General features: G+C 43.2%; 1 protein-coding gene across 3 annotated transcripts in view; it reads left to right on the top strand.

The window, feature by feature from the left end:
* EHF (ETS homologous factor) overlaps positions 1-27159 on the top strand; it is a 57774-nt gene that overhangs the window by 24666 nt on the left and 5949 nt on the right. For all 3 annotated transcript variants that reach the window (XM_072119063.1, XM_072119062.1, XM_072119064.1), the window contains 7 exons: positions 5263-5362; positions 8187-8423; positions 10114-10173; positions 11673-11732; positions 12053-12121; positions 15475-15540; positions 22870-23065. In XM_072119063.1, coding sequence (XP_071975164.1) covers positions 5266-5362; positions 8187-8423; positions 10114-10173; positions 11673-11732; positions 12053-12121; positions 15475-15540; positions 22870-23065 — 785 coding nt within the window. In that variant the 5' untranslated portion in view covers positions 5263-5265. The remainder of the gene's footprint in view (positions 1-5262; positions 5363-8186; positions 8424-10113; positions 10174-11672; positions 11733-12052; positions 12122-15474; positions 15541-22869; positions 23066-27159) is intronic.

Below are 27159 nucleotides of genomic sequence, written 5' to 3'. Positions count from 1 at the left end.
CCTATCTGCAGGCAGCATGTTATAGAGCAGGAGGGGCTGAGCAGATTGTACATAGTGTCCTATCTGCAGGCAGCATGTTATAGAGCAGGAGGAGCTGAGCACATTGTACATAGTGTCCTATCTGCAGGTTGCATGTTATAGAGCAGGAGGAGCTGAGCAGATTGTACATAGTGTCCTATCTGCAGGCAGCATGTTATAGAGCAGGAGGAGCTGAGCAGATTATACATGGTGTCCTATCTGCAGGCAGTATGTTATAGAGCAGGAGGAGCTGAGCAGATTGTACATAGTGTCCTATCTGCAGCCAGCATGTTATAGAGCAGGAGGGGCTGAGCAGATTGTACATAGTGTCCTATCTGCAGGCAGCATGTTATAGAGCAGGAGGGGCTGAGCAGATTGTACATAGTGTCCTATCTGCAGGCAGCATGTTATAGAGCAGGAGGAGCTGAGCACATTGTACATAGTGTCCTATCTGCAGGTTGCATGTTATAGAGCAGGAGGAGCTGAGCAGATTGTATATAGTGTCCTATCTGCAGCCAGCATGTTATAGAGCAGGAGGGGCTGAGCAGATTGTACATAGTGTCCTATCTGCAGGCAGCATGTTATAGAGCAGGAGGGGCTGAGCAGATTGTACATAGTGTCCTATCTGCAGGCAGCATGTTATAGAGCAGGAGGGGCTGAGCAGATTGTACATAGTGTCCTATCTGCAGGCAGCATGTTATAGAGCAGGAGGAGCTGAGCAGATTGTACATAGTGTCCTATCTGCAGGCAGCATGTTATAGAGCAGGAGGAGCTGAACAGATTATACATAGTATCCTATCTGCAGGCAGCATGTTATAGAGCAGGAGGAGCTGAGCACATTGTACATAGTGTCCTATCTGCAGGCAGCACGTTATAGAGCAGGAGGAGCAGAGCAGATTGTACATAGTGTCCTATCTGCAGCCAGCATGTTATAGAGCAGGAGGGGCTGAGCAGATTGTACATAGTGTCCTATCTGCAGGCAGCATGTTATAGAGCAGGAGGAGCTGAGCACATTGTATATAGTGTCCTATCTGCAGGCAGCATGTTATAGAGCAGGAAGAGCTGAGCAGATTGTACATAGTGTCCTATCTGCAGGCAGCATGTTATAGAGCAGGAGGAGCTGAGCAGATTGTACATAGTGTCCTATCTGCAGGCAGCATGTTATAGAGCAGGAGGAGCTGAGCACATTGTACATAGTGTCCTATCTGCAGGCAGCATGTTATAGAGCAGGAGGGGCTGAGCAGATTGTACATAGTGTCCTATCTGCAGGCAGCATGTTATAGAGCAGGAGGAGCAGAGCAGATTGTACATAGTGTCCTATCCATTGTGGTTTGCAACTTTAGCCAATTTTTTGTTGCCCTTATTTCCAGGAATCTCTGCGGACTCTTTAGTATTGGCTCACAGTCAGTGACCACGAGTTCTCCGCTCGCAGGGATATTGCAGATGCCAAGCGGAGGGGAATCACAAAGAGGAAGCGAAGGTGACAGCAGATAATATATGTCATCTATACATTAGAGTGTGGAGCCTTTGGACAGCTGCCTAGTTGCCCCCTCTATACCCCTATTGTTAGCCTCTGGATTCATCAACACAATTGGCGTACAAGGGGTTAATGGCAGGCGTTACTGGGGATACAGGCAGTGCTGGTGGTGATGGAGCTGCTGGCCTGTGGGGAGGTGTTGTTGCCGCTCGGGCAGATGCCATTCTTTGTATTGTGTGTTTATTCTGCTGCAAATCAAAGTCTCCAGCAGATAATATCAGAACAGGTGCAGAGGGCGAGCGCTGCCAACACAAACTCATCACCCTGCAACCAGGAGCCGGCACCAGGGGGTCATAGCCGCAGCACCAGCCCCCCACCGACACACAGATACCTGCATGTAACACCCGAGCGCATTGCATCATCATTGTGCAACCTTCCACTTACCAAATATAAGCACGGAGCGATGTACTTTGCTTTAGTTAGGTTTAAAGGGAACCTATCAGCAGGTGTAACCATATAGACTGCAGCCAGTGTTATGTATTGTCCCTGGAGTGATGTGTAATCAGACCTCACACTGCTGTGCTCTGTGCACTCTGCAGCCATTGTTATGTATTGTCCCTGGAGAGATGTGTAATCACACCTCACACTGCTGTGCTCTGTGCTCTCTGCAGCCAGTGTTATGTATTGTCCCTGGAGAGATATGTAATCAGACCTCACACTGCTGTGCTCTGTGCTCTCTGCAGCCAGTGTTATGTATTGTCCCTGGAGAGATGTGTAATCAGACCTCACACTGCTGTGCTCTGTGCTCTCTGCAGCCAGTGTTATGTATTGTCCCTGGAGAGATGTGTAATCAGACCTCACACTGCTGTGCTCTGTGCTCTCTGCAGCCAGTGTTATGTATTGTCCCTGGAGAGATGCGTAATCAGACCTCACACTGCTGTGCTCTGTGCACTCTGCAGCCATTGTTATGTATTGTCCCTGGAGAGATGTGTAATCACACCTCACACTGCTGTGCTCTGTGCTCTCTGCAGCCAGTGTTATGTATTGTCCCTGGAGAGATATGTAATCAGACCTCACACTGCTGTGCTCTGTGCTCTCTGCAGCCAGTGTTATGTATTGTCCCTGGAGAGATGTGTAATCAGACCTCACACTGCTGTGCTCTGTGCTCTCTGCAGCCAGTGTTATGTACTGTCCCTGGAGAGATGTGTAATCAGACCTCACACTGCTGTGCTCTGTGCTCTCTGCAGCCAGTGCTATGTATTGTCCCTGGAGAGATGTGTAATCAGACCTCACACTGCTGTGCTCTGTGCTCTCTGCAGCCAGTGTTATGTATTGTCCCTGGACAGATGTGTGATCAGACCTCACACTGCTGTGCTCTGTGCTCTCTGCAGCCAGTGTTATGTATTGTCCCTGGAGAGATGTGTAATCAGACCTCACACTGCTGTGCTCTGTGCAGCCAGTGTTATGTATTGTCCCTGGAGAGATGTGTAATCAGACCTCACACTGCTGTGCTCTGTGCAGCCAGTGTTATGTATTGTTCCTGGAGAGATGTGTAATCAGACCTCACACTGCTGTGTTCTGTGCTCTCTGCAGCCAGTGTTATGCATTGTCCCTGGAGAGATGTGTAATCAGACCTCACACTGCTGTGCTCTGTGCTCTCTGCAGCCAGTGTTATGTGTTGTCCCTGGAGAGATGTGTAATCAGACCTCACACTGCTGTGCTCTGTGCTCTCTGCAGCCAGTGATATGTATTGTCCCTGGAGAGATGTGTAATCAGACCTCACACTGCTGTGCTCTGAGCTCTCTGCAGCCAGTGTTATGTATTGTCCCTGGAGAGATGTGTAATCAGACCTCACACTGCTGTGCTCTGTGCTCTCTGCAGCCAGTGTTATGTATTGTCCCTGGAGAGATGTGTAATCAGACCTCACACTGCTGTGCTCTGTGCTCTCTGCAGCCAGTGTTATGTATTGTCCCTGGAGAGATGTGTAATCAGACCTCACACTGCTGTGCTCTGTGCTCTCTGCAGCCAGTGTTATGTATTGTCCCTGTAGAGATGTGTAATCAGACCTCACACTGCTGTGCTCTGTGCTCTCTGCAGCCAGTGTTATGTACTGTCCCTGGAGAGATGTGTAATCAGACCTCACACTGCTGTGCTCTGTGCTCTCTGCAGACAGTGTTATGTATTGACCCTGGAGAGATGTGTAATCAGACCTTTGTGTATGTTGTTAGTAGCAGAAGAACTGTGATATATGGATTTATATTCCAGGTTTGTGATTTTTTCCAAGTGCACTGGGGGTGTGTCCTCACATTGTTGTGCTCTGTGCAGCCAGGATTAGGTATTGCCCGTGGAGAGATGTTTAATCAGACCTGGATTGTAGCTTTCATGCGGGGTATCCTTACACTGCTGTGCTCTGTCCCCTCTGCAGCCAGTGTCCTGTATTGCAGGACCAGTAAATCCAGCGATTTTGTTGTATTTTTTTATTCTACGATTTGCAGGAAAAAGCTCAATAAATCCCCATTGTGTATGAAGTCCGTGACCTTTATAGAGGTCGTGACCCTCTGACCCCAGCTCCTCCCTCTCTTATATGTATTTTATATTGTATGGGGTTATTATTGTGTCTTTTGTGTATTTCATTCCTTCGCTTATCCTCGGGGTATTCACTATCTGTCATCTTCCTAGTGATAAATCTGTTCCCTATGACAACCCTTACGGTATTGTGGATGTCAGGCTGTGGTGTTATGGGTTATTATTACTATACATTGTAAATATTATATAGGGCGGGGGAGGGGCGGCTGTTGTATGAAGCGCGTTGCCCGGCAGCTCGGGGCGAGGTATGAAGATTCGTTAAACTTATACGATTTACACTCAGGGTTCAGATTACAAACATAGATATGGAATCCGGAAGTTATAAAATGTAACCAGGGCTCCGGGTGCGTCCTGACCCCTGGGGGGGCACAATCGTCCCCGCTGTGACTATAGTCAAGGGAATTCCAAACGAATAATTGTAACAAATCGAAAAGTGAAGAATACGGATAAGTGCACTGGGGGCGGGGCTAACTTATATGGTTTCCCCAGGGGCTGTCGTGACCTCAGGGTTGTTGATCCTGGTCCGTCCTTGATTCTGGGTGAAAGCAACAACACTCGTGTGTGACAAACTGACCCCGCCCCCAGTGCACTTGCAAGCTAATTTGCATATCCATAAAAAGATGATTATTTCTGCAGCGTTTCTTCCGTTATTGATAATAAAATTACGTTTCCAGACACAGGACCTAACGACATGTCTAACGAGGAACAGCCCTGACCCTATCTACCCAATCACAGCACACGTATCCATCAAGGCCATGTAGGCACCTGCCTAAGGTCCTCAACCTCTACTGCACCAGAACTACTACTCCCAGCATTCCTTCTCCTCCTCTCCTGCTAGTATTGGGCAGTAATGTGTTAAATGTCTCTGCCCCTTTACAGTTAGGATTTTATGGCTTGTTTCCTGCCCCACCAGTTATGTACAAGCTGTAACCTGCTGATGCTATAGACGCCACCGCGTGACCTTTGTCTCTAGTGAAAGTGAAAGTATTTCGCCTGTTTACAGTCTATAGATCGGGACATTTACATAAGATAAGATATAAGCTCACATATTTGTAGAAACAGCGCCCCCCTTCTATCCAGGCCACATCTGGTACTGCAGCCTGAAGCTGAACTGCAATATTCTCCACACACTGATAATATCCTACAATTGTCTGATATTTCTTCTTCTTCTTCTCCTACAGATCATGATTTTACAAGGAAACAACATTATGAATATTAATCCAAGTGCAAACTCCCACTCCCATCAGCCGGCCTGGACTGCTACCTACCCCACGTGTGATGGTAAGTGGCGCTGTAACAGTATGACTACCAGAATGGAGCTGTCAGGGTACGATGGGAGTTGTAGTGTGTGTTCTTTGTATGGAGAATCCTTATATGGTATGGAAGAAAATAGACCCCAGACCCAAACGTTCCAAACAGTTTCCCAAACCCTGGACCAGTCCTTCCGTAGTGATTATCACCAAAACCTTCCACCAAGAACTGGCCCCAGACCCCAGGAAATAGACCCCAGACTCCAAATACATATCCCAGACACCCCCCTCTAATTCCAGGTCTCAGCCCAGACCCTCTAAATACAGATCCCAGCCCAGACCCTCTAATTCCAGGTCTCAGCCCAGACCCTCTAATTCCAGGTCTCAGCCCAGACCCTCCAAATACATATCCCAGACACCCCCCCTCTAATTCCAGGTCTCAGCCCAGACCCTCTAAATACAGATCCCAGCCCAGACCCTCTAAATACAGGTCCCAGCCCAGACCCTCTAAATACAGGTCCCAGCCCAGACCCTCTAATTCCAGGTCTCAGCCCAGACCCTCTAAATACAGATCCCAGCCCAGACCCTCTAAATACAGGTCTCAGCCCAGACCCTCTAAATACAGATCCCAGCCCAGACCCTCTAATTCCAGGTCTCAGCCCAGACCCTCTAAATACAGATCCCAGCCCAGACCCTCTAAATACAGGTCCCAGCCCAGACCCTCTAATTCCAGGTCTCAGCCCAGACCCTCCAAATACATATCCCAGACACCCCCCCTCTAATTCCAGGTCTCAGCCCAGACCCTCTAAATACAGATCCCAGCCCAGACCCTCTAAATACAGGTCCCAGCCCAGACCCTCTAAATACAGGTCCCAGCCCAGACCCTCTAAATACAGGTCCCAGCCCAGACCCTCTAAATACAGATCCCAGCCCAGACCCTCTAAATACAGGTCCCAGCCCAGACCCTCTAAATGCCGGTCCCAGCCCAGACCCTCTAAATACAGGTCCCAGCCCAGACCCTCTAAATACAGGTCCCAGCCCAGACCCTCTAAATACAGGTCCCAGTCCAGACCCTCTAAATACAGGTCCCAGCCCAGACCCTCTAAATACAGATCCCAGCCCAGACCCTCTAAATACAGATCCCAGCCCAGACCCTCTAAATACAGGTCCCAGCCCAGACCCTCTAAATACAGGTCCCAGCCCAGACCCTCTAAATACAGGTCCCAGCCCAGACCCTCTAAATACAGATCCCAGCCCAGACCCTCTAAATACAGGTCCCAGCCCAGACCCTCTAAATGCCGGTCCCAGCCCAGACCCTCTAAATACAGGTCCCATCCCAGACCCTCTAAATACAGGTCCCAGCCCAGACCCTCTAAATACAGGTCCCAGCCCAGACCCTCTAAATACAGATCCCAGCCCAGACCCTCTAAATACAGGTCCCAGCCCAGACCCTCTAAATGCCGGTCCCAGCCCAGACCCTCTAAATACAGGTTCCAGTCCAGACCCTCTAAATACAGGTCCCAGTCCAGACCCTCTAAATACAGGTCCCAGTCCAGACCCTCTAAATGCCGGTCCCAGCCCAGACCCTCTAAATGCAGGTCCAAGCCCAGACCCTCTAAATACAGGTCCCAGTCCAGACCCTCTAAATACAGGTCCCAGTCCAGACCCTCTAAATACAGGTCCCAGCCCAGACCCTCTAAATACAGGTCCCAGCCCAGACCCTCTAAATACAGATCCCAGCCCAGACCCTCTAAATACAGGTCCCAGCCCAGACCCTCTAAATGCCGGTCCCAGCCCAGACCCTCTAAATACAGGTCCCAGCCCAGACCCTCTAAATACAGGTCCCAGCCCAGACCCTCTAAATACAGGTTCCAGTCCAGACCCTCTAAATACAGGTCCCAGTCCAGACCGTCTAAATACAGGTCCCAGTCCAGACCGTCTAAATGCCGGTCCCAGCCCAGACCCTCTAAATGCAGGTCCAAGCCCAGACCCTCTAAATACAGGTCCCAGTCCAGACCCTCTAAATACAGGTCCCAGTCCAGACCCTCTAATTACAGGTCCCAGTCCAGACCCTCTAATTCCAGGTCCCAGCCCAGACCCTCTAATTCCAGGTCCCAGCCCAGACCCTCTAAATACAGGTCCCAGTCCAGACCCTCTAAATACAGGTCCCAGTCCAGACCCTCTAATTACAGGTCCCAGTCCAGACCCTCTAATTCCAGGTCCCAGCCCAGACCCTCTAATTCCAGGTCCCAGCCCAGACCCTCTAAATACAGGTCCCAGTCCAGACCCTCTAATTCCAGGTCCCAGCCCAGACCCTCTAAATACATATCGCAGCCCAGACTCTCTAAATGCAGGTCCCAGTCCAGACCCTCTAAATACAGGTCCCAGTCCAGACCCTCTAAATACAGGTCCCAGTCCAGACCCTCTAAATACAGGTCCCAGTCCAGACCCTCTAGATGCAGCCCCCCCCCCCCCGAGATATTACACATGGTGAAGGGAAATGATTGACATATGATCACGGTGAATTCTGAGCAGATGTAACTTTAGGTAAAGTCCTGAGCGAGGCCCCTCCATGATGTCCATGGGCCCTTTTAGGGACAACCCACTTAATTGTCAACAATGTATAACTATTAACTGCCAATTGTATTCTAATTAGCAATGGAGAAAGTATACACGGGATGAGGAAAAACGACAAGTATCCGGCAGGAAGCAATTAATAGTCTGAGTTTTACTCCCTTCACAAACAAAGTTGTCTGTTTCCCATTTTCCGGTGCCAGCTGCTTCTATAACAGCTGTGGCCGGTGCCAGGAGTGCGTGTACCTGTGCGGGGAATGACGTGTGCTGTGTCTTGGCAGGATTCTTCGCGGGTCAGTGGCACGACATACACCCTCAGTACTGGAGCAAGTATCAGGTCTGGGATTGGCTGCAGCAGTTCGTGGACACCAATCAGCTGGACGCCAGTTGTATCCCGTTCCAGGAGTTCGACATCACCGGGGAACGTCTGTGCAGCATGACCCTGCAGGACTTCACCCAGGCCGCGGGGGCAGTCGGACATATCCTGTACAGCAACGTGCAAAATCTCAAGTGGCATGGTGAGAACCTGGACCGTATATGAGAATATAAGGATGGGTAATGTATGACCAGCAGCCTTGGGACTGTCCTACCAGGGGATCCTCTGATGCTTCGGTGGGCCAGTCCCATGGGTGGTAGTCATACATTACTCAACAACTCTAGTGGCATGGTGAGAACCTGGACCGTATATGAGAATATAAGGATGGGTAATGTATGACCAGCAGCCTTGGGACTGGCCTACCAGGGGATCCTCTGATGCTACGGTGGCCCAGTCCCATGCGTGGTGGTCATATATTACTCAACAACTCAATTAGCACAGTGAGAACCTGGACTGTATATGAGAATATAAGGATGGGTAATGTATGACCAGCAGCCTTGGGACTGGCCTACCAGAGGATCCTCCGATGCTACGGTGGGCCAGTCCCATGGGTGGTGGTTATACATTACTCAACAACTCAAGTGGCAAGGTGAAAACCTGAACTGTATATGAGAATGTAAGGATGGGTAATGTATGACCACGAGCCCTCGGACTGCCCTACCAGGGGATCCTCTGGTTTATATACTCACTTATTTGTCCACTTATGTGTCATTGCCCCAATACATCTCCAAAATATCAAAAATTATAGCACAAAAGAAATCAACATAGCAAAACATCAACATATCTTAGCATTTTGTATCTCCAGCTTTATAATAAATGTGTCTCCATGGTAACAGACTACAAACCACCCCTTGTGTAGTCTGACTCTCTAGTTCTACTTCCTTCTATCTTTCTACCCCCTGTGTCTTCCTCTCCTATCAAATGAGTTTTACCAAGATATAAAAGACAGAAGGAAGGAAAGACTCTGAGGAAGGGAAGAGCTGTAGTCACCTAGAACTGTATGGAGACACATTGCTCTGCATTGGAGCTGTATACAAATTTCAGATGCACTGAGGAGACACAACTGGAAGGGTTAAATAATAATGATAATAATGATATTCATCATTTCCTTCTCCATGGATTTCTTCCCTATTCCTTGGCATCTCTCCTGCTCAGTTTACTAAAACTTCCTCCTTGGCAAATTACAAATACAATGTACTTACCAAATACTATGAGCAGCGGCACACGCCTGGCACATCCTCCATGACCAATGAGGCTTAAAGGGGTGTCTGGTTTATAAAACCACTTTTATATACCCCACCAGGGGCTACAAGCATCGGAGAACCTAGCAATCTATTGGTTTCAGTGACAACCATGTAATACTTCGCTTCTCCTGTGGGGGAGCTGTTTAAAATCCGAGCACTCGCTGTGGCTTCTCCCAGAGATTGCAACTAATCACTTAGGGTTGTATTCGTCATTAGCTTATTATTAGGGGCCCTTCCAACCAAAACAGAAGGTGGACAAGCCCTTTAAATGATTGAATACTGTCCTGAGACTTTCTATTACAATGTCTCCATTGTAGATAAAATGTAGCAACTTGTAGTCCAAGTCCTTCAGTTCACCAGACAGAATTGTATCGAGTGATTTCCTTTCCAGCTTTGAGTCTTTGGATGTAGAGGAGGAGGTTTCCACTCACTTGCAGGCAGCAGAGATCCTACTATCAGACAAGATACTTCATTATTTTTTCTGGATGATCCCTTTAAGCAGCCTCCCTATTAATATCCATTGATGACATAATTACCCCTGGTGGTTGGGAGGTACTAGATGTCTCTGACCTCTCTCTACTCTCATAGGTCAATATGGGAGTCAGGTGCTCCAGTCCCTCAATGTCGTCATAAAAACAGAGCAAACAGGTAATTTTTTTTCTTTTGTTAACAAAATCTGCATATAATTATATAAAAAAAATTAAAGTGGACAAACTAATTAAAATCACAATCTCCCATCACAATCCATCCTGATAACCCAGTGACATTACTCATAGATCCAGGCACCGGGACTCTGGTATCTTCCTATATTTGTTATCTATGGCCTCCTCCCTTCTAAAATCAACTTTAATAATTATGCTAATGATTTAGAAGTGCATTGGGCGTGTTACCAGAGCACCACCATACTGTAACTTTGCAGGCTGTTACACTGATGAAACAAGGATGAAGGTGAGACAGTGTAACAGTCTGTAAAGCCAGATCACAGATGAGCTAAGGTAGGCCCTTCATACTCATTAGCATAATTGTAAAAGTTGATTTTAGAAGGATGGAGGACATGGATAACACATATAAGAAGACATTGTCCTGGTGCCTGGATCTAGGAGTAATGTCCCTGGTTTATCAGGATGGATTCTGATGGGAGATTTCCATTCATAGGGGATCTACTCAGGACCCCTCTGTCAGCTGCTTGGAATGGTCCTGTGGCTGGAGACTGGCTGCTATGATGTCTCCTATACACTACAAGTAGATAAGAATATGATCCATACAGTATAAATCTCTCACCCAGAGGCAACTGGGTCATACAGGACATTATAGAGAAGTACTGACCTATGAGCACTTGGGGTGAGATAGAAGCTTACTATCATCTACTGCAGCCTCTTTCTGTATCTGTGCATTTCCTCTATCATCAGAAGCATCAGCAGGATCCTATAGGACATTATACAGCAGTACTTACCTGTATTGATGGGAATAAAGCACTTGGGGTGAGATAGAAACTTACAAAGAGCTGCAGCAGCCTCTGGCTTTTCCTGTGTTGCTCCATTCATACTAAGTAGCATGAGCAGGATCCTATATGACATTATAGAGCAGTACTGACCTGTACTAATGGGAATAAAGCATTTGGGGTGAGATAGAAACTTACTAAGAGCTGCAGCAGCCTCTGGCTTTTCCTGTGTTGCTCCATTCATACTAAGTAGCATGAGCAGGATCCTATATGACATTATAGAGCAGTACTGACCTGTACTATTGGGAATAAAGCACTTGGGGTGAGATAGAAACTTACTAAGAGCTGCAGCAGCCTCTGGCTGTGCTTGTGCTGCTCCTCTCATACTAAATAGCATGAGCAGGATCCTGTAGGACATCATAGAGCAGTACTGACCTGTACTGATGGGAATAAAGCACTTGGGGTGAGATAGAAACCTACTAAGAGCTGCAGCAGTCTGTCTGTGCTGCTCTTCTCAAGTAGCATCAGCAGGATCCTGTAGGACATTATAGAGCAGTACTGACCTGTACTGATGGGAATCAAGCACTTGGGGTGAGATAGAGAAACTACTTTTGACCAGAAGTTTGGTGAAAAGCTATTAAAAGATTTATAAAGCAGCTGCAGCCCAGGACCCTCATAGTGATAATGACTGTGCTGTCTGTCCTAGATCCAAGTCCCATTATTCCCTGGAAAGACGACGCCTTCTTATACGAGAACAGCTACGACGGTAAGTGATCGCGCCTGCGTTTCATTTGTTTGTTTTTCTTAAAGGAATGTTCCACTCTTGCAATTAACGTTCCAGCTTTGCACCTAGACTTTACCATTGTCACAATGATCATCATTTGTTGTCTACAGCTGTTGTGGAGACCTGTATGTTTCCATGGTTACAGACTACAACACACCTTCTGTAGTCAGATCCCATCTAACTCCATTCCATATGTATTATATGTAACAAAATTCATATTCTGGTTAATCATAATCCTTCATCCGTCTTCTGTTTGAGCTTAAACCTTAAATTCATGATTGTGACCCCATTTTGTCCCGTAGACTTATATGACGGTAAAACCTTTTGCCGGAATCAGCTGACGGTGGCCACAGCCAATCACTACAATGCAGGTAATATAGCGCTATTATTATACTCCTATACTATGCTGTGGAGTCATTGTGGCCTCCTGATGTTCTGTATCTTCCTGTATGAGATCGTTAGACCTGGTGGTGGCCATAACCCGTCTCCCCGAATACTTGTGGCCTTCAAATCCAACGACTCAATAGTTTTTACTCCTTAAATCTACCATGAGGGATCAGGAAAGCCCCAGTTCATGGTAAATTGTTAACCGATCCCACCCAAATCTTGACATTCACCCAATAATCATCTACTGTGTACGTCCAACGTGATCTCCATCTATCTTGTTGACCTTCATCCAATCCCAACCAAATCTTGACATTCACCCAATAATCATCTACTGTGTACGTCCAACATGATCTCCATCTATCTTGTTGACCTTCATACAATCCCACCCAAATCTTGACATTCACCCAATAATCGTCTACTGTGTACGTCCAACGTGATCTCCATCTATCTTGTTGACCTTCATACAATCCCACCCAAATCTTGACATCCATCCAATAATCGTCTACTGTGTACGTCCAACGTGATCTCCATCTATCTTGTTGACCTTCATACAATCCCACCCAAATCTTGACATTCACCCAATAATCGTCTACTGTGTACGTCCAACGTGATCTCCATCTATCTTGTTGACCTTCATCCAATCCCACCCAAATCTTGACATCCATCCAATAATCGTCTACTGTGTAGTCCAACGTGATCTCCATCTATCTTGTTGACCTTCATCCAATCCCACCCAAATCTTGACATCCATCCAATAATCGTCTACTGTGTACGTCCAACGTGATCTCCATCTATCTTGTTGACCTTCATACAATCCCACCCAAATCTTGACATTCACCCAATAATCGTCTACTGTGTACGTCCAACGTGATCTCCATTTATCTTGTTGACCTTCATCCAATCCCACCCAAATCTTGACATCCATCCAATAATCGTCTACTGTGTACGTCCAACGTGATCTCCATCTATCTTGTTGACCTTCATCCAATCCCACCCAAATCTTGACATCCATCCAATAATCGTCTACTGTGTACGTCCAACGTGATCTCCATCTATCTTGTTGACCTTCATCCAATCCCACCCAAATCTTGACATTCACCCAATAATCGTCTACTGTGTACGTCCAACGTGATCTCCATCTATCTTGTTGACCTTCATCCAATCCCACCCAAATCTTGACATTCAGCCAATAATCATCTACTGTGTACAGCCAATGTGGTCTCCATCTATCTTGTTGACCTTCATACAATCCCACCCAAATCTTGACATTCACCCAATAATCATCTACTGTGTACAGCCAATGTGGTCTCCATCTATCTTGTTGACCTTCATACAATCCCACCCAAATCTTGACATTCAGCCAATAATCATCTACTGTGTATGGCCAACGTGATCTCCATCTATCTTGTTGACCTTCATCCGCCTTCTTTGTTCCTTTCAACTTGAAGTGTCAAGGTCTAAGACGATGAGTAGTCTAGTTATCAATCTTATCCCTGGAGAACGATAGGGGACTTCTCACGTGGAAAACATAATGGTCTTCATCATTGGGAACAATAGTGGTGTCCTCTAATGGAAACCATAGTGATCTTATCCCAATGAGATGCATACTGTTCTTCTCCATGCCTTCCCATCCTCCATCTTCCCCAAGATGAGCTGTAGTGGTCTTCTCCAAGATATACCCTAGTGATCTTTGTCCAAGATGAATCATAGTGGTCTTGGTCTTCTTCAAGATACACCATAGTGGTCTATGTCCAAGATGAACCATAGTGGTATTCTACCGTGGCAAGAATAGTGGAATTTTCAAAGATGAAACATAGTGGTCTTCTCAATCTGATTCATAGTGACAATTTCCTCATGTCATCTTCAATGGGAACCATAGGGGGCTTCTCTAGAGGGGTGCATTAGTGGTCTTGTCCAATAGGGATATTAGTAGTCTTCTCCAATGTGAATCATAGTGGCCTTTTCCAATGTAAAGCCTTGGTGGTCTTTTCTGAAAAGAACCAAAGTGGTTCTTTCCAACGGGAACAATAATGTTCTCGTCAAGTTGGAAGCCTAGTAGTCTTCTCTTGTTGGCTTTTAATGAGCCCCTAACTAATCACTCTTCACTTCTCCAGTGGGAGTCATACTGGTCTTCTCCAAAATGAACCATAGTGGTCTTCTCCAAGATGAACCATAGAGGTCTTCTCCAAGATGAACCATAGTGGTCTTCTTCAAGATGATCCATAGTGGTCTTCTCCAAGATGAACCATAGTGGTCTTCTTCAAGATGAACCATAGTGGTCTTCTCCAAGATGAACCATAGTGGTCTTCTCCAAGATGAACCATAGAGGTCTTCTCCAAGATGAACCATAGTGGTCTTCTCCAAGATGAACCATAGTGGTCTTCTCCAAGATGAACCATAGTGGTCTTCTCCAAGATGAACCATAGTGGTCTTCTCCAAGATGAACCATAGTGGTCTTCTCTAAGATGAACCATAGTGGTCTTCTCTAAGATGAACCATAGAGGTCTTCTCCAAGATGAACCATAGTGGTCTTCTCCAAGATGACCCATAGTGGTCTTCTACAAGATGAACCATAGTGGTCTTCTCCAAGATGAACCATAGTGGTCTTCTCCAAGATGAACCACAAAGGTCTTCTCCAAGATGAACCATAGAGGTCTTCTCCAAGATGAACCATAGTGGTCTTCTCCAAGATGAACCATAGTGGTCTTCTCCAAGATGAACCATAGAGGCCTTCTCCAAGATGAACCATAGTGGTCTTCTACAAGATGAACCATAGTGGTTTTCTACAAGATGAACCATAGTGGTCTTCTCCAAGATGAACCATAGTGGTCTTCTACAAGATGAACCATAGAGATCTTCTCCAAGATGAACCATAAAGGTCTCCTCCAATGGGAATCATAATGGTGTTCTCCAATGAAAACCATAGTGATCTTAACCCAGTGGGATGCATAGTGGTCTTCTCCAGGGGTTAACAGTGTCAACAGTGGCAAGCATAGTGGTATTTTCAAAGATGAACCATAGTGGTCGTTTCCAAGATGAACCATAGAGGTCTTCTCCATGATGAACCATAGAGGTCTTCTCCATGATGAACCATAGAGGTCTTCTCGATGTGAATCATAGTGACACTTTCCAATGGAAACCATAATGGTCTTCCCAAATTGGGTTCATAGAGGTCTTTTCCATTAGGATGCGCCGTGTTGTGGGAACGTTGCAGGTAGTTCACTGTGTTGCCACATCCCTGAAGTGACGCTTTGTCTCCCATATGAACAATGAGTGTTGCACCAGCGTTGGCACCGGTGACCGCACCACAACAATGATGGTTTTTGTTTTTTTTCAGCCTATGCAGAATCCGAGGTGAAGAAATCCCAGGACCATCCGCAGAGAAGCAGCACCAAGAAACACAGTAAGTGATTGTTCCCCTGCCATAGCGGGTAGGTTATCATGAGGGCAGTGCGGGGGCGGAAGAGTCATCTGCCCCCCCTCCTTAGGCCAGATACTTCCTATCCCCGGATGTATCTCGCAGATCACATGGAGTCTACTGTAAAGGAGCAAAATGTAACATCATGTAACAATAGACAGGAGCTTCCGGGGATCCTCTGGGTTATTACTTTCCTTTCTTGTGATCTTTCTGAATGATTATCTGAATGTCACATGATAAAACTGCCATAATGTGCAACCATAATAAGATACTACTACACGATAATACCAGCATACTATGATCTAATAATACCACCATAGTGTGATCTAATAATACCACCATACTGTGATCTAATAATACCAGCATACTATGATCTAATAATACCACCATAGTGTGATCTAATAATACCACCATACTATGCTCTAATAATACCACCATACTGTGATCTAATAATACCACCATACTATGCTCTAATAATACCACCATACTGTGATCTAATAATACCACCATACTATGATCTAATAATACCACCATACTATGATCTAATAATACCACCATACTATGCTCTAATAATATCACCATACTGTGATCTAATAATACCACCATACTATGCTCTAATAATACCACCATACTATGATCTAATAATACCACCATACTATGCTCTAATAATACCACCATAGTGTGATCTAATAATACCACCATACTATGATCTAATAATACCACCATAGTGTGATCTAATAATACCACCATACTATGCTCTAATAATACCACCATACTGTGATCTAATAATACCACCATACTATGCTCTAATAATACCACCATACTGTGATCTAATAATACCACCATACTATGATCTAATAATACCACCATACTATGATCTAATAATACCACCATACTATGCTCTAATAATACCACCATACTGTGATCTAATAATACCACCATACTATGCTCTAATAATACCACCATACTATGATCTAATAATACCACCATACTATGCTCTAATAATACCACCATAGTGTGATCTAATAATACCACCATACTATGATCTAATAATACCACCATAGTGTGATCTAATAATACCACCATACTATGATCTAATAATACCACCATACTATGCTCTAATAATACCACCATACTATGATCTAATAATACCACCATAGTGTGATCTAATAATACCACCATACTATGATCTAATAATACCAGCATAGTGTGATCTAATAATACCACCATACTATGATCTAATAATACCACCATACTATGCTCTAATAATACCACCATAGTGTGATCTAATAATACCACCATACTGTGATCTAATAATACCACCATACTGTGATCTAATAATACCACCATAGTGTGATCTAATAATACCACCATACTATGATCTAATAATACCACCATAGTGTGATCTAATAATACCACCATACTGTGATCTAATAATACCACCATACTGTGATCTAATAATACCACCATACTGTGATCTAATAATACCACCATACTGTGATCTAATAATACCACCATACTATGCTCTAATAATACCACCATACTATGATCTAATAATACCACCATACTATGATCTAATAATACCACCATACTATGATCTAATAATACCACCATACTATGATCTAATAATACCACCATACTATGATCTAATAATACCACCATACTATGCTCTAATAATACCACCATACTGTGATCTAATAATACCACCATACTGTGATCTAATAATACCACCATACTATGATCTAATAATACCACCATACTATGCTCTAATAATACCACCATACTGTGATCTAATAATACCACCATACTATGCTCTAATAATACCACCATACTATGATCTAATAATACCACCATACTATGCTCTAATAATACCACCATAGTGTGATCTAATAATACCACCATACTATGATCTAATAATACCACCATAGTGTGATCTAATAATACCACCATACTATGCTCTAATAATACCACCATACTGTGATCTAATAATACCACCATACTATGCTCTAATAATACCACCATACTGTGATCTAATAATACCACCATACTATGATCTAATAATACCACCATACTATGATCTAATAATACCACCATACTATGCTCTAATAATACCACCATACTGTGATCTAATAATACCACCATACTATGCTCTAATAATACCACCATACTATGATCTAATAATACCACCATACTATGCTCTAATAATACCACCATAGTGTGATCTAATAATACCACCATACTATGATCTAATAATACCACCATAGTGTGATCTAATAATACCACCATACTATGATCTAATAATACCACCATACTATGCTCTAATAATACCACCATACTATGATCTAATAATACCACCATAGTGTGATCTAATAATACCACCATACTATGATCTAATAATACCAGCATAGTGTGATCTAATAATACCACCATACTATGATCTAATAATACCACCATACTATGCTCTAATAATACCACCATAGTGTGATCTAATAATACCACCATACTGTGATCTAATAATACCACCATACTGTGATCTAATAATACCACCATAGTGTGATCTAATAATACCACCATACTATGATCTAATAATACCACCATAGTGTGATCTAATAATACCACCATACTGTGATCTAATAATACCACCATACTGTGATCTAATAATACCACCATACTGTGATCTAATAATACCACCATACTGTGATCTAATAATACCACCATACTATGCTCTAATAATACCACCATACTATGATCTAATAATACCACCATACTATGATCTAATAATACCACCATACTATGATCTAATAATACCACCATACTATGATCTAATAATACCACCATACTATGATCTAATAATACCACCATACTATGCTCTAATAATACCACCATACTGTGATCTAATAATACCACCATACTGTGATCTAATAATACCACCATACTATGATCTAATAATACCACCATACTATGATCTAATAATACCACCATAGTGTGATCTAATAATACCACCATACTATGATCTATTAATACCACCATACTATGATCTAATAATACCACCATACTATGATCTAATAATACCACCATACAGTGCTCACATAATACCACCATACTATGATCTAATAATACCACCATACTATGCAATACTAATACCACCATAGCGTTATCTAATAATACCACCATACTATGATCTAATAATACCACCATACTATGATCTAATAATACCACCATACTATGCTCTAATAATACCAGCATACTGTGATCTAATAAAACCACCATACTGTGATCTAATAATGCCACCATACTGTGATCTAATAATACCACCATACTATGATCTAATAATACCACCATACTATGCTCTAATAATACCACCATACTATGATCTAATAATACCACCATACTATGATCTAATAATACCACCATACTTTGCTCTAATAATACCACCATACTATGATCTAATAATACCACCATACTATGCTCTAATAATACCACCATACTATGCTCTAATAATACCACCATACTGTGATCTAATAATACCACCATACTATGATCTAATAATACCACCATAGTGTGATCTAATAATACCACCATACTATGATCTAATAATACCACCATACTATGCTCTAATAATACCACCATACTATGCTCTAATAATACCACCATACTATGATCTAATAATACCACCATACTATGATCTAATAATACCACCATAGTGTGATCTAATAATACCACCATACTATGCTCTACTAATACCACCATAGCGTTATCTAATAATACCACCATACTATGATCTAATAATACCACCATACTATGATCTAATAATACCACCATAGTGTGATCTAATAATACCACCATACTATGATCTAATAATACCACCATAGTGTGATCTAATAAAACCACCATACTGTGATCTAATAATACCACCATAGTGTGATCTAATAATACCACCATACTATGATCTAATAATACCACCATACTATGCTCTACTAATACCACCATACTGTGATCTAATAATACCACCATAGCGTTATCTAATAATACCACCATACTGTGATCTAATAATAACACCATAGCGTTATCTAATAATACCACCATACTATGATCTAATAATACCACCATACTATGATCTAATAATACCTCCATACTATGATCTAATAATACCACCATACTATGATCTAATAATACCACCATACTATGATCTAATAATACCACCATAGTATAATCTAATAATACCACCATACTGTGATCTAATAATACCACCATAGTATAATCTAATAATACCACCATACTGTGATCTAATAATACCACCATAGTATAATCTAATAATACCACCATACTGTGATCTAATAATACCACCATAGTATAATCTAATAATACCACCATACTGTGATCTAATAATACCACCATAGTATAATCTAATAATACCACCATACTATGCTCTAATAATACCACCATAGTGTGATCTAATAATACCACCATAGTATAATCTAATAATACCACCATACTGTGATCTAATAATACCACCATACTATGATCTAATAATACCACCATAGTGTGATCTAATAATACCACCATAGTATAATCTAATAATACCACCATACTGTGATCTAATAATACCACCATAGTATAATCTAATAATACCACCATACTATGCTCTACTTATACCACCATAGCGTTATCTAATGATACCACCATAGTATAATCTAATAATACCACCAAACTGTGATCTAATAATACCACCATACTATGATCTAATAATACCACCATAGCGTTATCTAATAATACCACCATACTATGATCTAATAATACCACCATAGCGTTATCTAATAATACCACCATACTGTGATCTAATAATAACACCATAGCGTTATCTAATAATACCACCATACTGTGATCTAATAATACCACCATACTATGCTCTAATAATACCACCATACTGTGATCTAATAATACCACCATACTATGATCTAATAATACCACCATAGTATAATCTAATAATACCACCATACTGTGATCTAATAATACCTCCATACTATGATCTAATAATACCACCATAGTGTGATCTAATAATACCACCATACTATGATCTAATAATACCACCATAGTATATAATCTAATAATACCACCATACTGTGATCTAATAATACCACCATACTATGATCTAATAATACCACCATAGTATATAATCTAATAATACCACCATACTATGCTCTACTTATACCACCATAGCGTTATCTAATAATACCACCATAGTATAATCTAATAATACCAGCATACTATGATCTAATAATACCACCATACTATGCTCTACTAATACCACCATAGCGTTATCTAATAATACCACCATAGTGTGATCTAATAATACCACCATAGTGTGATCTAATAATACCACCATACTGTGATCTAATAATACCACCATACTATGCTCTAATAATACCACCATAGCGTTATCTAATAATACCACCATACTGAGATCTAATAATACCACCATACTGAGATCTAATAATACCACCATACTGTGATCTAATAATACCACCATACTGTGATCTAATAATACCACCATACTATGATCTAATAATACCACCATACTATGATCTAATAATACCACCATAGCGTTATCTAATAATACCACCATAGTGTGATCTAATAATACCACCATAGTGTGATCTAATAATACCACCATACTATGATCTAATAATACCACCATACTATGATCTAATAATACCACCATACTGTGATCTAATAATACCACCATACTATGATCTAATAATACCACCATACTATGATCTAATAATACCACCATACTATGATCTAATAATACCACCATACTATGATCTAATAATACCACCATACTATGATCTAATAATACCACCATACTATGATCTAATAATACCACCATACTATGATCTAATAGTGAGAAAGAATTCCGTAACTTTTCTCCAGGAGACAGCTTACTGCTTGGGGCTAGGACTTCTTTGCCGATGTTTGTCACTGATCTATGAGACGACTTCCCCTGTAATGTTTGATGGGATGTCAGCAGGAGGGGCCCCGGGGTCTACAGGAGCCTCACATGACGTCTCCTCCCTTACATGTGCCAAGAAGTCTCCTGCACTTTGTATATAGACAAATAATCGCCTGAAACTACCAGATACATGACAACAAGTGTTTTATATCCCTGCAGCGCCTCCACAGGAGAAAGGAAGTATTACACACGTCATATAATCTAAAGTAATAGTGTCATCCACTATTATACCCCAGAGCTGCACTCACCATTCTGCTTCTGGTGCAGTCACTGTGTACATACATGACATTACTTATCCTGTACTGATCCTGAGTTACATCCTGTATTATACCCCAGAGCTGCACTCACTATTCTGCTGCTGGTGCAGTCACTGTGTACATACATGACATTACTTATCCTGTACTGATCCTGAGTTACATCCTGTATTATACCCCAGAGCTGCACTCACTATTCTGCTGCTGGTGCAGTCACTGTGTACATACATGACATTACTTATCCTGTACTGATCCTGAGTTACATCCTGTATTATACCCCAGAGCTGCACTCACTATTCTGCTGCTGGTGCAGTCACTGTGTACATACATGACATTACTTATCCTGTACTGATCCTGAGTTACATCCTGTATTATACCCCAGAGCTGCACTCACTATTCTGCTGCTGGTGCAGTCACTGTGTACATACATGACATTACTTATCCTGTACTGACCCTGAGTTACATCCTGTATTATACCCCAGAGCTGCACTCACTATTCTGCTGCTGGTGCAGTCACTGTGTACATACATGACATTACTTATCCTGTACTGACCCTGAGTTACATCCTGTATTATACTCCAGAGCTGCACTCACTATTCTGCTGCTGGTGCAGTCACTGTGTACATACATGACATTACTTATCCTGCACTGATCCTGAGTTACATCCTGTATTATACCCCAGAGCTGCACTCACTATTCTGCTGCTGGTGCAGTCACTGTGTACATACATGACATTACTTATCATGTACTGATCCTGAGTTACATCCTGTATTATACTCCAGAGCTGCACTCACTATTCTGCTGCTGGTGCAGTCACTGTGTACATACATGACATTACTTATCATGTACTGATCCTGAGTTACATCCTGTATTATACTCCAGAGCTGCACTCACTATTCTGCTGCTGGTGCAGTCACTGTGTACATACATGACATTACTTATCATGTACTGATCCTGAGTTACATCCTGTATTATACCCCAGAGCTGCACTCACTATCCTGCAGGTGGGGTCTCTATAATGTAACTAGTCATGTTCTCTCTGTACAGACCCCCGTGGGACACATCTGTGGGAGTTTATTCGGGACATCCTTCTTACACCAGAGAAGAACCCCGGCTTGATACGATGGGAGGATCGCTCTGAGGGGGTTTTCAGATTCCTGAAGTCCGAGGCAGTGGCACAACTATGGGGGAAGAAGAAGAATAACAGCAGTATGACCTACGAGAAGCTGAGCCGCGCTATGAGGTAACAGGAATGGGGTCTACATGGTCTCTCCAGGGACAATACATAACACTGGCTGCAGAGAGCACAGAGCACAGCAGTGTGAGGTCTGATTACACATCTCTCCAGGGACCATACATAACACTGGCTGCAGAAAGCACAGAGCACAGCAGTGTGAGGTCTGATTACACATCTCTCCAGGGACAATACATAACACTGGCTGCAGAGAGCACAGAGCACAGCAGTGTGAGGTCTGATTACACATCTCTCCTGGGACAATACATAACACTGGCTGCAGAGAGCACAGAGCACAGCAGTGTGAGGTCTGATTACACATCTCTCCATGGACAATACATAACACTGGCTGCAGAGAGCACAGAGCACAGCAGTGTGAGGTCTGATTACACATCTCTCCAGGGACAATACATAACACTGGCTGCAGAGAGCACAGAGCACAGCAGTGTGAGGTCTGATTACACATCTCTCCAGGGACAATACATAACACTGGCTGCAGAGAGCACAGAGCACAGCAGTGTGAGGTCTGATTACACATCTCTCCAGGGACAATACATAACACTGGCTGCAGAGAGCACAGAGCACAGCAGTGTGAGGTCTGATTACACATCTCTCCAGGGACAATACATAACACTGGCTGCAGAGAGCACAGAGCACAGCAGTGTGAGGTCTGATTACACATCTCTCCTGGGACAATACATAACACTGGCTGCAGAGAGCACAGAGCACAGCAGTGTGAGGTCTGATTACACATCTCTCCAGGGACAATACATAACACTGGCTGCAGAGAGCACAGAGCACAGCAGTGTGAGGTCTGATTACACATCTCTCCAGGGACAATACATAACACTGGCTGCAGAGGGCACAGAGCACAGCAGTGTGAGGTCTGATTACACATCTCTCCTGGGACAATACATAACACTGGCTGCAGAGAGCACAGAGCACAGCAGTGTGAGGTCTGATTACACATCTCTCCAGGGACAATACATAACACTGGCTGTAGAGAGCACAGAGCACAGCAGTGTGAGGTCTGATTACACATCTCTCCTGGGACAATACATAACACTGACTGCAGTCTGTAGGGTCTCACCTGCTGACAGTTTCCCTTTAACTTTTAGACTTTCCTTTGACACTTCTGTTCATGTGATATTTTGCATTCCCTGAGTCATTAGTGATTGTTACATAAGGATAATGAGTGATCCCTCTAATTACTGACTCCTGGGATAATCATTGGTTTTTCCGGATCTGATGAGAAGTGCGGATGCAGGAGACTTTGTTGCGACACACAATATATTCCATTCCTTCATGTACAGTCCTGGAGGTCCCACCCTATGAGGAGGGAACGTAGTGATGCTGTCACCTCCACCTGCCAAATCACATTAGAGGAAGGCGCTGGAGAGGCCCTGCGCTATGTGGTCACATCCCTGCAGTAATTATACCTGCCACAGACTGTGCTACACAACGTCCAATACATACCGCCATATAGTGATCTAGTAATAGCAACATACAACAATCATATAAACAATCCCGCTATATGTGTACTAAACCTTCCTGGTGTTGTCTTATGCTCTATGGCTGTATACAGGCCATGCATGTTTAGCTATATATGTACTAGACCTATGGCTGTATACGGGCCATGCATGTACCACTACATGTGTACTAGACCTATGGCTGTATATAGGCCATGCATGTACCACTATGTGTGTACTAGACCTATGGCTGTAAATAGGCCATGCATGTACCGCTATGTGTGTACTAGACCTATGGCTGTATATAGGCCATGCATGTACCGCTAAATGTGTACTAGACCTATGGCTGTATATAGGCCATGCATGTACCGCTATATGTGTACTAGACCTATGGCTGTATATAGGCCATGCATGTACCGCTATATGTGTACTAGACCTATGGCTGTATATAGGCCATGCATGTACCGCTATATGTGTACTAGACCTATGGCTGTATATAGGCCATGCATGTACCACTATGTGTGTACTAGACCTATGGCTGTATATAAGCCGTGCATGTACCGCTATATGTGTACTAGACCTATGGCTGTATATAGGCCATGCATGTACCACTATGTGTGTACTAGACCTATGGCTGTATATAGGCCATGCATGTACCGCTATATGTGTACTAGACCTATGGCTGTATATAGGCCATGCATGTACCGCTATATGTGTACTAGACCTATGGCTGTATATAAGCCGTGCATGTACCGCTATATGTGTACTAGACCTATGGCTGTATATAGGCCATGCATGTACCGCTATATGTGTACTAGACCTATGGCTGTATATAGGCCATGCATGTACCGCTATATGTGTACTAGACCTATGGCTGTATATAGGCCATGCATGTACCGCTATATGTGTACTAGACCTATGGCTGTATATAAGCCGTGCATGTACCGCTATATGTGTACTAGACCTATGGCTGTATATAGGCCATGCATGTACCGCTATATGTGTACTAGACCTATGGCTGTATATAGGCCATGCATGTACCACTATGTGTGTACTAGACCTATGGCTGTATATAGGCCATGCATGTACCGCTATGTGTGTACTAGACCTATGGCTGTATATAGGCCATGCATGTACCACTACATGTGTATTAGACCTATGGCTGTATATAGGCCATGCATGTACCGCTATGTGTGTACTAGACCTATGGCTTTATATAGGCCATGCATGTACCACTATGTGTGTACTAGACCTATGGCTGTATATAGGCCATGCATGTACCACTATGTGTGTACTAGACCTATGGCTGTATATAGGCCATGCATGTACCACTATGTGTGTACTAGACCTATGGCTTTATATAGGCCATGCATGTACCACTATGTGTGTACTAGACCTATGGCTGTATATAGGCCATGCATGTACCACTATGTGTGTACTAGACCTATGGCTGTATATAGGCCATGCATGTACCACTATGTGTGTACTAGACCTATGGCTGTATATAGGCCATGCATGTTTAGCGATATGTGTACTAGACCTATGGCTGTATACGGGCCATGCATGTACCACTACATGTGTACTAGACCTATGGCTGTATATAGGCCATGCATGTACCACTACATGTGTACTAGACCTATGGCTGTATATAGGCCATGCATGTACCGCTATGTGTGTACTAGACCTATGGCTTTATATAGGCCATGCATGTACCACTACATGTGTACTAGACCTATGGCTGTATATAGGCCATGCATGTACCGCTATGTGTGTACTAGACCTATGGCTGTATATAGGCCATGCATGTACCGCTATATGTGTACTAGACCTATGGCTGTATATAGGCCATGCATGTACCGCTATATGTGTACTAGACCTATGGCTGTATATAGGCCATGCATGTACCGCTATATGTGTACTAGACCTATGGCTGTATATAAGCCGTGCATGTACCGCTATATGTGTACTAGACCTATGGCTGTATATAGGCCATGCATGTACCGCTATATGTGTACTAGACCTATGGCTGTATATAGGCCATGCATGTACCACTATGTGTGTACTAGACCTATGGCTGTATATAGGCCATGCATGTACCGCTATGTGTGTACTAGACCTATGGCTGTATATAGGCCATGCATGTACCACTACATGTGTATTAGACCTATGGCTGTATATAGGCCATGCATGTACCGCTATGTGTGTACTAGACCTATGGCTTTATATAGGCCATGCATGTACCACTATGTGTGTACTAGACCTATGGCTGTATATAGGCCATGCATGTACCACTATGTGTGTACTAGACCTATGGCTGTATATAGGCCATGCATGTACCACTATGTGTGTACTAGACCTATGGCTGTATATAGGCCATGCATGTACCACTATGTGTGTACTAGACCTATGGCTGTATATAGGCCATGCATGTACCGCTATGTTTGTACTAGACCTATGGCTTTATATAGGCCATGCATGTACCACTATGTGTGTACTAGACCTATGGCTTTATATAGGCCATGCATGTACCACTATGTGTGTACTAGACCTATGGCTGTATATAGGCCATGCATGTACCACTATGTGTGTACTAGACCTATGGCTGTATATAGGCCATGCATGTACCACTATGTG

The sequence above is a fragment of the Engystomops pustulosus genome, chromosome 7, assembly GCF_040894005.1.
Source record: "Engystomops pustulosus chromosome 7, aEngPut4.maternal, whole genome shotgun sequence".
Lineage (NCBI taxonomy): Eukaryota > Metazoa > Chordata > Amphibia > Anura > Leptodactylidae > Engystomops > Engystomops pustulosus.
Note: the sequence above shows the minus strand (reverse complement) of the source record. Positions and strands in the feature narration are given on the sequence as shown.